This window comes from Mobula hypostoma, chromosome X1 (assembly GCF_963921235.1).
Source record: "Mobula hypostoma chromosome X1, sMobHyp1.1, whole genome shotgun sequence".
Lineage (NCBI taxonomy): Eukaryota > Metazoa > Chordata > Chondrichthyes > Myliobatiformes > Myliobatidae > Mobula > Mobula hypostoma.
Window position 1 is genome coordinate 46,527,677 of NC_086128.1, and position 13,156 is coordinate 46,540,832.

At 41.9% G+C, this 13,156-nt stretch overlaps 1 protein-coding gene across 3 annotated transcripts in view; it reads left to right on the forward strand.

The window, feature by feature from the left end:
• The first annotated feature begins 5,706 nt into the window (after positions 1-5,706).
• The window catches only part of psmc5 (proteasome 26S subunit, ATPase 5), a 37,836-nt gene continuing 30,386 nt past the window's right edge, over positions 5,707-13,156 (forward strand). The window contains exons 1-2 of one of the 3 annotated variants that reach the window (XM_063037562.1): positions 5,707-5,781; positions 12,715-12,797. In XM_063037562.1, coding sequence (XP_062893632.1) covers positions 12,792-12,797 — 6 coding nt within the window. In that variant the 5' untranslated portion in view covers positions 5,707-5,781; positions 12,715-12,791. Of the gene's footprint in view, positions 5,839-5,952; positions 6,008-12,714; positions 12,798-13,156 lie in introns of those variants that run through there. The other 2 variants (XM_063037563.1, XM_063037564.1) reach the window with 2 other exon arrangements.

A 13,156-nucleotide genomic window follows, 5' to 3' on the forward strand; every position in this document is an offset into this window, starting at 1 on the left:
GTTGATTGGTAAAAGAGATGCAGGGCTGGAGAAGGGGATGAGAGAGAACAGGAGGCAGTGGAAGAAAGAAAAGTAGGGACGAGCACCAGAGGGAGATAAGAGAGGGGAATGGGGATATGTGAAGTGGGGGGGTGGGGGGAAGAGGGAGAGTGGCCAGTATTGGAAGTTGAATAAATTGATCTTCAGGTTGGAGGCTACCCAGGTGGAATACAAGATGTTGCTCCTCTAACCAGAGTGTGACCTCATTGCGGTAGTAGAGGAGGCTATGGACTGGCGTGTCGGAATGGGCAGTTGAATTAAAATGGTAGCCACCCATTAAAATAAGGGTCTCGGCTCGAAACATTGATTGTTCACTTTTTCCATAGATGCTGCATGGCCTGCTGAGTTCCTCCAGCATTTTGTGTGCATTGTTTGGATTTCCAGCATCTGCAGATTCTCTCTCATCTATCTTTTCTTCCAGGTCATTTATACTGTATGTAGATATTGCAAACAGGTAAGGTCCCAGTATGGATCTTTGTGGAACCTCCCAGCCAGAATACCATTACCCTCTGTCTTAAGTGGGTAAACCAATTATAAATCTAAACAGCTGATTCACTGTGGATCCCATGCATGATGCTCCTTTGGATGAGCCTCCCATGAGAGACCTTGTCCAAAGCCTTACTAAAATCCAGGTAGCTGGCATTCAGAGCTTTACCTTCATCAATTACCATTGTCACTTCTGTGAAAAACTCAGGTTAATAAGATGCGACTTGCCTTGTATAAAGCTAGACTGACTATTCCTAACTAGACCATGGTTTTCCATTTGTTCATAAATCCTCTCCCCAAGAATCTTTTCCAGTGACTTCCATACCACTGATGTAAAATTCACTGATCTATTATTTCCAGGATTATCCCTGTTTCCCTTGAATAATGGATCTACATTACTTCGTTAGGATTGAGGAGATTTGGTATGTTACCAAAGACTCTAACAAATTTCTACAGGTGTACTGTGGAGACTATTCTGACTGGTTGCATCACAGCCTGGTATGGAAGCTCCAACGCACGGGATCGCATGAGGCTGCAGAAGGTTGTAAACTCAGCCAGATCCATCACAGGCACAAGCCTCCCACCATCCAGGACATCTTCAAAAGGCAGTGAATAAAATGGTGGCATCCATCATTAAAGACCCTCACCATCTGGGACATGCCCTCTATTTCTATGGTCAGGGAGGAGGTACAGGAGCCTCCACTCAATGTTTTAAGAACAGTTTCTTCAAAGTTCAAATTAAAGTTTATTATCAGAGTACATACATGTCACCACATACAACAATGAAATTCTTTTTCTGCGGGCATACCTATAAACAGGATCAATGGACAACAAACTGCAAATGCAGATATAAATAATGAGAATGAAATAACAAGACAAGAGTCCTTAAGTGAGTGCAGCTATCCCCTTTTGTATAAGATGATTGAGGGGTAGTAACTATTCTTAAACCTGGTGGTGCTAGTCCTGAGGTACTTGTACCTTCTACCTGATGGCAGCAGTGAGAAAAGAGCATGGCCTGGGTGGTGAGGATCTTTGATGGATGCTCCTTTTCTATGGCGACTTTTCATGTAGATGTTCTCAATGGTTGAGGGGGGGTTTTACCCATGATGTACTGGGCCAAATTCACTACCTTTTGTAGGATTTTCCACTCAAAGTTTGGTGTTCCCATATCAAGCCTTAATGCATCAGTCAGCATACTTTCCACCACACATCTGTAGAGGTTTGCCAAGGATTTTGATGACATGTTGAACCTCAGCAGTCTCCTGAGGAATTAGAGGCACTGGCATGCTTTCTTCACAACTATATTTACATAATGATTTCAGGACAGGTCTTCTGAGATTGGGACAACCAGGAATTTAAAGTTACTGACCCTCTGATTGCTGACTCATGGACCTCTGGTTTCCTTCTCCTGAAATCTACAATCAGTTCCTTGCTCTTATTGACATTGAGTGAGAGGTTGTTATTATTACACCACTCAGCCAAGTTTTCAATCTCCCTCCTGTATGCAGATACAGCCCACAATAGTGGTGTCATCAGCAAACTTGGCCACACATTCATAGGTGTGGAGCGAGTAGAGCAGGGGGCTAAGGACACATCTCTGCAGTGCTCCTGTGCTGATGGAGATTGTGGAGGAGATGTTTTTACCAATCTGAACTGACTGGAGTCTGCAAGTGAAGAAATCCAGGATCCAATTGCACAAGGGGGTGTTGAGGCCCACGTCTTGGAGTTTACGGATGAGCTTTGAGGGATGATGGGGTTTAAATACTAAGCTGTCATCGGTAAAAAGCATCCTAATGTTTACACCTTTACTGTCCAGATGTTCCAGGGTTGTGAGAAGAGCCAACAAGATAACATCTGCTGTAGTCGTGTTGCTTTGGTTGGTAAATTGGAGCGGATCCAAGTCATCACTCAGACAGGAGCTGATATGCTTCAACACCAGCCTCTCAAAACACTTCATGACTGGGCGATAGTCATTGAGGCAGTCTACCATGCTCTTCTTGGGCACTGGTATGATTGAAACCTGCTTGAAGCATTTGGGTAACGCACATTGCTGGAGTGGGAGGTTGAAGATATCTGTGAATACACCAGCTAGTTGGTCAGCACAGGTCTTTAATACTCAGCCAGGTACTCTGTCTGGACTGGATGCTTTCCTTTAACCCTGCCATCAGATTTCTGAATGGTCCATAGGGACTATCTCATTATTTCTCTTTTGCACTATTTATTGTAGTTTTTATTTTAACTTAATAGTAATTTTTGTCTTGCACTATACAGTCACCACAAAAGCAACAAATTTCACAAAATGTATCAGTGATAATAAAACTGATTCTGATTCAGATTCAGATTCTACTTACCAGTCCTCCTGGCCCTCACCCGTGGCTAGCGAGGACACAAAGATATTGGTCAAGGCCCCAGCAATCTCCTCTCTTGCTTCTCAAAGTAACCTGGGGACTTATTCATCTTAATATTCTTTACATGACCCCACACAATCTCCTTTATCTTGAAATGCCCAAGCAAATTGGGATGCTCCACACTGATCTCCCTATCCTCTACGTCCTCCTAGGTAAATGCTGGTTCAAAGAACTCATTTAGGATTTTGCCCACATCCTCTGTCTCCAAGCACATATTCCCTCCTTTGTTGTTGTGTGGTCCTATCTACTCCCTAGTTATCCTCTTGGTCTTAATGTAGAATAAGCTGCCAGAGTAAGTGTTTGAGGCACTTGTATAGTTACATAAATTGTAAAGTTTTAGGTTATGAGACAAATGTTGGCAAATGGGACATCTTGGTCAACAGGGTCCAGCTTGTGAGAACTGTTTGCAACCTAAACTCCTTGTACATTAGAAAGGAACAAAAAATGTCTGGGAGTTGATCGTAGAAACCACTGTTGATAGGAGGACAAGCAGATGTAGGAAGAAATGGCTGACAGCCAGCCTCACTGTCTCAATGAATGAGTGATTTGAATGAACATAGAACAGTACAGCACAGTACAGTTCCTTCACTGCACAATTTTGTGCCGACCTTTCAACCTATTCCAAGATCAATCTAGTGCTTCCCTCCCACATCTCCTCTATTTTTTATTTCATCCACGTGTCTATCGAAGAGTCCTTTAAATGTCCCTAATGTTTACCACTGCCCCTGGCAGCGTATTCCACGCACCCACCACTCTGTGGTGAAAACACTACCTCTGACATCCTCCCTATCCTTTTCTCTAATATCCTCTCATCAAGTCAAATCTCATCCTCCTCCACTTCAAAGAGAAAAGCCCTAGCTCACTCAACCATTCCTCATAAGGCATGCTGTCTAATCCAGGCTGCATCCTGGTAAAACTCCTGTGCACCCTTGCACCCTCTCTAATGTTTTCACATATCTTCTATAAGTAGATGACCAGAGCAGAACACAATACTCCACATGTGGTCTAACCAGAGTTTTATAGAACTGCAACATTACCTTGTGGCTCTTGAACTCAGTCCCCTCACTAATGAAGGCCAGCACACCATATGTGGCCTTAACCTCTATCAAAAGTTGAAAGACTTTATAAGGCATTGGTCAGACCACACTTGGAATATTGTGAACAGTTTTGGGCCCCTTATCTTAAAGTTATGTGTTCTGCATTATAGAAGATCCAGAGGAGGATCATGAGAATGATGCTGGGAACGAAAGAGTTAACATATGAAGATCGTTTGGTGGCTCTAAGCCTGTATTTGCTGGAGTTTAGAAGGAGGGATGATCTCATTGAAACCTATCGAATATTTAAAGGCCTTAATAGTGTGGATTTGGAGAGGATGTTTCCTATAGAGGGGGAGTCTAGGACCAGAGGGAACAGCCTAAGAATAGAAGGACATCCCCTTAGAACAGAGATGAGGAAGAATTACTTTAATCAGAGGGTGGTGAATCTGTGAAATTCAATGCCTGTTAAGGGCAAGTCATGGGTATATTTAAAGTGGAGGTTGATAGGTTCTTGATTAGTCAGGGTGTCAAAGGATATGGGGAGAAGGCAGGAGAATGGGGTTGAGGGGGATGATAAATCAGTCAGGATGGAATGGTAGAGTACACTTGATGGGCTAAATGACCTAATTCTGCTCTTATGTCTTATGATCTTATCAATTTTTGTGGTAACCTTGAGGGATCTATGGACGTGTACCCCAAGATCCCTCTGTTTCTCCACACTACTAAGAGTCCTGCTATCTCTGCCTTCAAGTTTGACTTTCTAAAATGTATCACTGCACACTTTTTCAGACTAAACTCAATCTCTGCCACTTCTCTGTCCAGGTCTGCATCTTATCATTGTCCCTTTGTACCCTATAACAACCTTCCACACAACACCACCAATCTTTGTGTCATCTGCAAATTTACTCATCCACCCTTCCACTTCCCCACCCAAATTATTTATAAAAATTATAAACAGCAGGAGTCCCAGAACAGGTCCCTGCTGAACACTACTGGTGAAGAACAAACAAAGCACATGGAAATGTTACATTCTATTCCCACCTGGAAGAAGCTGCCTGGAGCTCCACAACAACTCACAAATACTCATCTGTGTTTATGAAGTGTACACAAGAGTGGAATTTATCAGCTGGAGAGGACCTGTGTCATAAACAAGTCTCACTTTGAGATGTACAACTAGGCTAGTTATCATATTCTGCCTGTGTGATGTACAATTGAACAGCATTAACATTGCATTTTCTAATTTGAGGTAAACTGCTTTATGTCTTTTTCCCTTTTCTCTCTTCTGATCTACCCAGGTTCACACACACCCTTCCTCCCATCCCGCATCCCCTATGCCTCATCCCACTGATCCTGTATGCCAAATCACCTACCTTATATGGTTCCACTCTTCACCTTCCTTTCTTATCAGATTCCATCACCGGCAGCTCTTTGGTGTCTCCACTAATCACCATCCAGCCGCTGCTGTGACTTTCACCCTTCCATCTTCTACTTTACTCCATCTACCAATCAGCTCATCATCACCTGAATCGACCTATTGCTTCACCACTCCCCTCACTCTTTATACTATCTCCCCCTATTCTTTTGGTCTATGGAGGGCCTTGACCTGAAACATCAACTTTCCATTTCTTTCCACAGACGTTATCTGAGCCGCTGAGTTCCCCACTAATTCGTCTTATTGATTCGCTTTAAGACGTGAGGGTCGGGCAGGTCTCGCTTTAAGACGCACCACTTGGGCCGGCCTCGCTTTAAGACGCACCCCCACTTGGGCCGGCCTCGCTTTAAGACGCACGCTGGGCTGTGCTGCCGGTTTGGTGAGTTGATGGTGCTGTTTATGAATCCGGGAATGGATCGGGAGGAAAATATCGGAGGTTGGGAACGGAGGGTGGGGAGAGCGGAGGTGTGGGGGATGGAAGTAAGGGAAGGGGAAGAGGGAAAACGGAACGGAGGAAGTCGGGCGTGTATTTGCCGACAGGGTTTCGCTGGCCATGACTTGCACTTGGAGCCCGAGGCCCGGATGACTAGGCCTTACATCGAGTGGTGGGTTGTGACGGGCTCTTGTAGACCCTGGCCGATGTAATCGGCTGTAGGCGAAGGCCTACGATGTGGATACCGGGTTGCAGCAGAACCAAATAAATGGGTTGGTCCCCGGGCTCAACTGCCGACCAGGGCCGCTCTAATCTCTCTTTACGCTGTCACAAATGTTAATTCCTTGAAGTTTATAATTTCTCCTACCTGATCTGTTTAGTTTTGTAATTTATGCTACAAGGAACGCCAGTACAATTAACTCTTCCTCGTCGCTAAACTCCAGGACCCTTGAAAATCTTTTTTTGTATTCGTTCTCTTATCACCGCTTTCTTGTGATATAACTAATGCACAGTTTACTGTTCAGTGTTGAAATGAAATAGTCTGTATGAATAGCAAAGTTTTCCACGGCATCGCGATACATGTCACAATAATGTACCAATTTCTCGTTTAATATCTTTTTGCTTTTCATGATGGGCCACCTGCTTTGGGTGCATAATGTTGTGTCTGTGGATGTCCACAAGTGTGCCTGAGGATTTGGGATTGGCAAACTGAGCTAGAGCTAGTTAAACTTGTATATAATCCAATACTGAGGTGACACTGATATACAATGAGAAAATGATTGGGTTGCTGTAGTCTCGAGTAGAATTTTCAATGGTACTGCCTCCAGTGTCCCCACTGTGGGAACATATTCATTGGTGGAATTTGGATCCATTATATTCAGCCATGAAATCAAGTTTCCTATGAATACACTGCTACCTTGCAGAGTGCTGACCATTATATCACCACTTTTTCTTCAGTCTGAACTTCAAAGTAAATACATTGTCAATGTGTATAATCTGTCACCATATAGGATCCTGAGATTAATTTTATTGCGGCCATTAGTCAAGTCTGCGCTGCCATTCCATCATGGCTGATTCATTATCTTTCTCAACTCCAATCTCCTGCCTTCTCCCCATAACCTTTGACACCCTTACTAATCAAGAACCTATCAACCTCTGCTTTAAATATACGCAATGACTTGACCTCCCCAGCCATCTGTGGCAATGAATTCCACCCTCTGACGAAAGAAATTCCTTCTCATCTCTGTTCTAAATGGGCATCCCTCTGTTCTGAGACTCTGCCTTCTGGTTCTAAATTCACCCACTATGGGAAGCATTGTCTCCATATCCAATCTAGCTGTACTGTATTGTTTGGGCACTATACCATGTATACAGTAAATAAAGATCAAGTGTTAAAATTGTACCAACATAACAGCAAAACATTGAATATGGTGCAAAGCCTTTTGGATTAAGAACAGAGCAGAGCCTAGAGGAAAATTAAGATAACCAGATGACTTTGGCAAAAGGAAACAAATAGAAAGGGAAAAAATTGAATATACTCAGTGGAAATATTAGTCCAATGGTAGACTTGTCAAGAGAATTTGGTTGTTACTTTGCTAAAGAAACTGGATTTCGTCTGTCACTTTAGCATGCAATAAAGGACAGCTCGAGAGTTTTGTATTCATGACAATTGTTACTTCATAAACACAAGAGATTCTGCAGATGCTCGAAATCCAGAGCAACACACACAAAATGCTGGAAGAGCTCAGCAGGTAAGGAAGCATCTATAGAAATGAATAAACTGTTGACATTTTGGGCCAAAACCCTTTAACAGGACTGGAACGCAAGGGGGGAAATGCCAGAATAAGAAGGTGGGGGCAGAGGAAGAATGACAAACTAAAAGGTGATAGGTGAAGCCAGGTGGGTGGGGGAGGGGGAATGAAGTCAGAAGCTGGGAGGTGATGGGTTGAAAAGACAAAAGGCTGGAGAAGAAAGTATCTGATCGGAGTGGACCTAGGAGAAAGGGAAAGAAGTGCACCCGGCGGGGGGGGGGGGTGGATTTGATAGGCAGGTGAGGAGAAAAGGTAAGAAGCCAGAGTGAGGAATAGAATAGAAGAATAGGAGAGGAGAAAAATTATCAGAAGGCGAAATCAATATTCATGCTATCAGGTTGGAGATGACTCGGATGGAATGTGAGATGTTGCTCCTCCACCCTGAGAGTGGCCTCATCCTGGCAGAAGAGGAGGCTGTGGACTGACATGTTGGAATGGGGATAGCAATTAAAATGGTTGTCTGTGGGATATTCGGCTTTCGGTGGATAGAGTGGAGATGCTCGACAAAGCGGTCCCTCAATCTATGTCAGGTCTCACCAATGTAGAGAACACTGCATCAGAAGCACCAGATACAGTTGACGACCTGCTACCTCACTAGAAGGACTATTTGAGGCCTTAAATGGAGGTGAATGGGCAGATGTAGCATTTCTTTTGCTTGTAGGGATATGTACTAGGAGGGAGATTAGTGCTGAGTGATGAATGGGCAACCAAATCATGGAGGGAGCAATCGCTGCGGAAAGCAGGAAGTCGGGGAAGATAAAGATGTGTTTGGTGGTAGGATCCCGTTGCAGAGAATGATGTGTTGGAGAATGAGTTTGGAGAAAGTGGGAGGAGCCAAAGGAGAAATTAACAGTGAGGGCCAGTTCTGTCAGAAGCAGGAGGGTGGTGGTGGAGGGGAACTGGAATTGTTACTTCCCTTGTTCCCTTGTCACTGGATGCATTTAAGGTGGAGGTTGATAGTTCTTGATTAGTCAGGGTGTGAAAGGTTATGGGGAGAAGGCAGGAGAATGGGGTTGAAAGAGAAATGGATCAGCCATGATGCAATGATGGAGTAGACTCAATGACTTGAATGGCCTAATTTTGCTCTTATGTCTTATGCTCTTATGGAATAATAGTTCAATGACCAGTGCCAAGGGCAGATGGGGAACTGCATCAGAGATACCTTAACAAAAAAAATGAGAAGTCAACTTAGTGAAACTGCGATGTTGGAATACATTCATAGTAAGCAGTGTTGATAAACCAAAACAAAATGTTGTGTTCTTGCTTTCATTAAGTTGTGGGATGTGGACATCATAGATTATCCCAGCACTTATTGCCCATTCCCTAGTGCCCCTGGAGATGAGTGTCAAATTTGGTGGCTGGAGTTTCAGTTGTCAAATGAGAAAAGGGTGGCAGATTTCAATGGAGGACATTAGTGAACCAAATGGATTTTTAGTTTAATTCAGTACTTTCATGATTACCACTACAAAGCCTGTCCCTTTCTAGGTTTATGTATTTAATTATTTGAATTTAAATTTCCCAGGATTTGATCTTGTGACTCTAGGTTAAGAGTTCAAACTTTACACTGCTTGAATGACAACTTAATGTCTGTTCCACCATACACTGCCATATAGTCTGGTTGTGAATAGCAGTGAACAATTAATCTACAAACTGAAGGAGGAACTTTCTAAGAAAATCTCCATTCTCTATAGAAACATGGCCCAGAATATGAGTGTTGACAATGTGACATTTGTAACCGTATTTTGCCAGACGTGGTAAAATATGGTTATAAGTAAGGTGGCCAGGCCCTGTGAAAGACTTGAGCAATAAGAAAAAAATCACCATAATCATGCCAGTCAATGACCACCTTTCACACACACCATTCAGCAATATTACTGTTGTTGGGAATCCCACTATCAATAGCCTAGGGGATCACCAATGACTAGAAACATCACTTGGTTAGCCTATGCCAAGTGACTTGCCAAAGCATTTTCTTCATCTTTCCGGAAGGTTAGGATGCATGGGATCCATGGTGAATGGCTGTTTGGATTCAGGACTAGCTTACCCGTAGAAGGACAGTTGTGGTCAAAGGGACTTACTCTCGCTGGAGGTCTGTGATCAGTGGGGATCTGCAGGGATCTGTACTGGGATTTCTGCTGTTTGGGTTGTTTTCTCTAGTGTGGCAGAGGCTAAGTGGAGATCTGAAAGAAGTTTATAAGATTATGAGAGGCATAGATGGATTGGACAGTCAATATCTTTTTCCCAGGGTTGAAATGTATAATACCAGAGGACATGCATTTAAGGTGTGGGAGGGGGGGTAATTTCAAAGGAGATGTGAGGGGCAATATTTTTGCTTGGTAGTGGTGGATGCCTGGAGTAGTGGTAGATGCAGATACATTAGAGACCTCTAGATAGGCACATGAATGTGAGGAAAATGTAAAGATATGGACATTGTGAAGACAGAGGGGATTAAGTTAAATTGGCTATTTAATTACTAATCTAATTGGATCGGCACAACATTGTGGGCTGAAGGGCCTGATCCTCTACTGTTTTACATTCTATGTGTGGCACAAGTAAAGACTAAGATGGAAAGTTTGCTGTTTGCCTAACTGAGTGCAACTCCCAGCAAGTTTCGAGGTTGTCCAAGGATCTGTTTGATTGCTATTCCATTGACCATAATGAACAATGCGTACCATCAACAAATTGCATTGCAGTTGCACGCCTAACTACTCCTCTCAAACTATCAAGTACAAGGCAAGTGGGCAACAGCCTCAGCGGGCACCTCTAGTTTCCCACTCTCTTAGTATGGAAAACTATCACTGTTCCTTTATTCAGTCCTGATGAAGGGTCTCGGCCTGAAACGTCGACTGTACCTCTTCCTATAGATGCTGCTTGGCCTGCTGCGTTCACCAGCAACTTTGATGTGTGTCACTGTTCCTTTATTGGTGATCTAATTCTTGGAGTTCCAATGTCAGCAGCATTGTGGGAATATCTTCAGGTGGATTACAGCAGCTCATAGCGGCTTACCACTTCCTTCTTGAGGATAACTGGAGATGGGCAACAAATGCTAACCATGCCACTGATGGTTAGATCCCCAAAAACGAATTAATTAAAGAATGGTATATGGCTTTCCTTAAATTACATTGATAATCTGTGAATCATTTTGTTAATAAATCCCTTCAAGGTAATTATACCAAGAAAGATACTGGTGAAATAACATCCATTCCCTGATTATGTTCTTTCTGAGTTAACTTCCTCGTAATATTGTCCAGACGTTATTACTTTTTGTAGTAGCTCCAGAAGTAGCATGGTTTTACAGTAGCCTTTAGAACTGTAACACAGTCCATTTTGTTTGTGCATCCTCAGTATAGCAAATATTCTAGCAAGAATATCTGAAACAGTTTCTGGGAACTAATAATCTGGTCAGTCACTAATTCAAATGGAAATTTGTCTGAAATTTCCCAAACTAGTGGGCTGATAAACAGATGGAATAGTTTGTTTTGGACCAGTATAGTCATATACATTAATAGTCATATTCATTAACAGCTCATCTGTACAGTGTCAGATTTATTTTTCTTAATTCTTTCTTGAATATGCTTTTGTTAGAGTTTATCATTGCAGTCCTTGTTTCTGTCCAGTATTTAAAAGGTAGCTTGGTCAGTGAACAATGTTAGATTCTTAAACTATGAACTGACTAATTTGCCTTAAGAGCCGTATGACAATCTGCTGAAATAACCTGGCTAAAGCTGAAATTGCCTGTTTCAGTATCGCAGCAATTGAATCTCCTGTCTCTTAGTGTGTAGAACCTTGACCCATTGAAAATTATCCCAAGTGATAGATCTAAAACCCACACCACTAGATTCAGAAATAGTTATTACCTCTCAACCACCAAACTCTTGAACCAGAGGTGATAACTTCTCTCACCCCATCACTGAACTGTTCTCACAAACTATGGACTCACTTTCAAGGACTCTTCATCTCATGTTCTCGATACTTGCTTATTCATTTATTGTTTTGTTTTTCTTTTGTATTTGCAGTTTGTTGTCTTGCACATTGTTTATATTTTCCATCCTGTTGGGTGCAGTTTTTCATTGATTCTGTTGCGTTTTTTTGGATTTACTGTATACCTGTAAGAAAATGAATCTCATGGTTGTGTATGGTGACTTATGTACTTTGATAATTTTACTTTGAACTTTGATATGGAGCTATTGGGAGAACTGTTTTGAAAATTTTCCATGGAGATATAATTAAGCTTTGGTTTGAATAATATTATCTATTTGGATTATTACCTGATTTATTCTGATAACCATTGACTTTCCTCTTAACTATGCACTTATTGACTTAGATGAATGTATTGCACTGGATCTAATATAAAGTAATATACATTTATCAGTGCTTTGAGGAATTATGTGAATTGATAATTCTGCTGCTGGATGGGTTGATCTGTTTTATTACCCATAGTTTTTGAATTCCATGTTCTAAGCTAATGGTCTGCAGGAACTTGCTACAGTTTTTGACAGTTCCACAGAATTCCTAGCACAGTTTCTGAAGGTTATTTCAGAATGTTAGTCGTATTTTGTTGGATACTGACTGCCTGGGGATAAAGAATATCAGCACCTGAATGCAATTAAATACATCTTGAGGCGGGTGTTTAAATTTGATGCAATCCATTAGATGGATGGTGTAGAGGAGGAAAAGTCATTCTCTCATGACTTGTAAAGCCGTTTTGTATTCCACCTGTGTACTGTCTTTTGTGGTTAAGCGGCATTGTGGGATTTAGCTGCAAATTAAAACTAATTATCCATTTTGGCCCATGCACATTTAAGCTCAATGGCAGGGATAACTATTTTATGTATTTAGTTGTAGCTAAAGCTATTTCAGTTCATACAGCACCGTTTAACACAGAAAAATGCCTCTGAAAGCTCCACAGAGCCATTCAGTGCTGTCTGAGCTGGGTCCTTCATTTTCACACATTAGGCTCTGTGCATTTGATTGTGCTGTCATATTTATGTTCCGATTTTCTTTCTTTAGTGATGTGATTGTAATGGTGAAAGTCAGTAACAATTATTTTTTCCTTTCTTATTTCCAGATATTATTTTGCTGACTTGATATATCTGTAATTGTGTAGAAAATTGTTTTCCTGGATATTCATCAGTCTCCAGCACCATGAGGGTAAGATTTCCCTTTATTACCCTTTTGCCCTTAATGGATTATCTTTTCTATGTAGTTCATCAATCCTAGAATATGGCTTTTATTGTTGGATTGGAATGAGCCTGTTCCACACATATTGTGGCAATTAATTATGTACTTTCAATTCCCTGAAGGTGTGCTGTTTTCATTATTAACTTGGAAAACTGAGGATGGTAGTCATTCAATATCAGTGCAATTAGCGGTCCTTCAAATTCAATCTTGAGTTGTAATTGGAAGACGGGAAGCTGATGCTGTAGTGATCTGAATGTTAGATCTTTGGGAATTTTGAACTATATTTATATTGCAATTGATCATACTCTTTGCAATTAATCATACTTCTA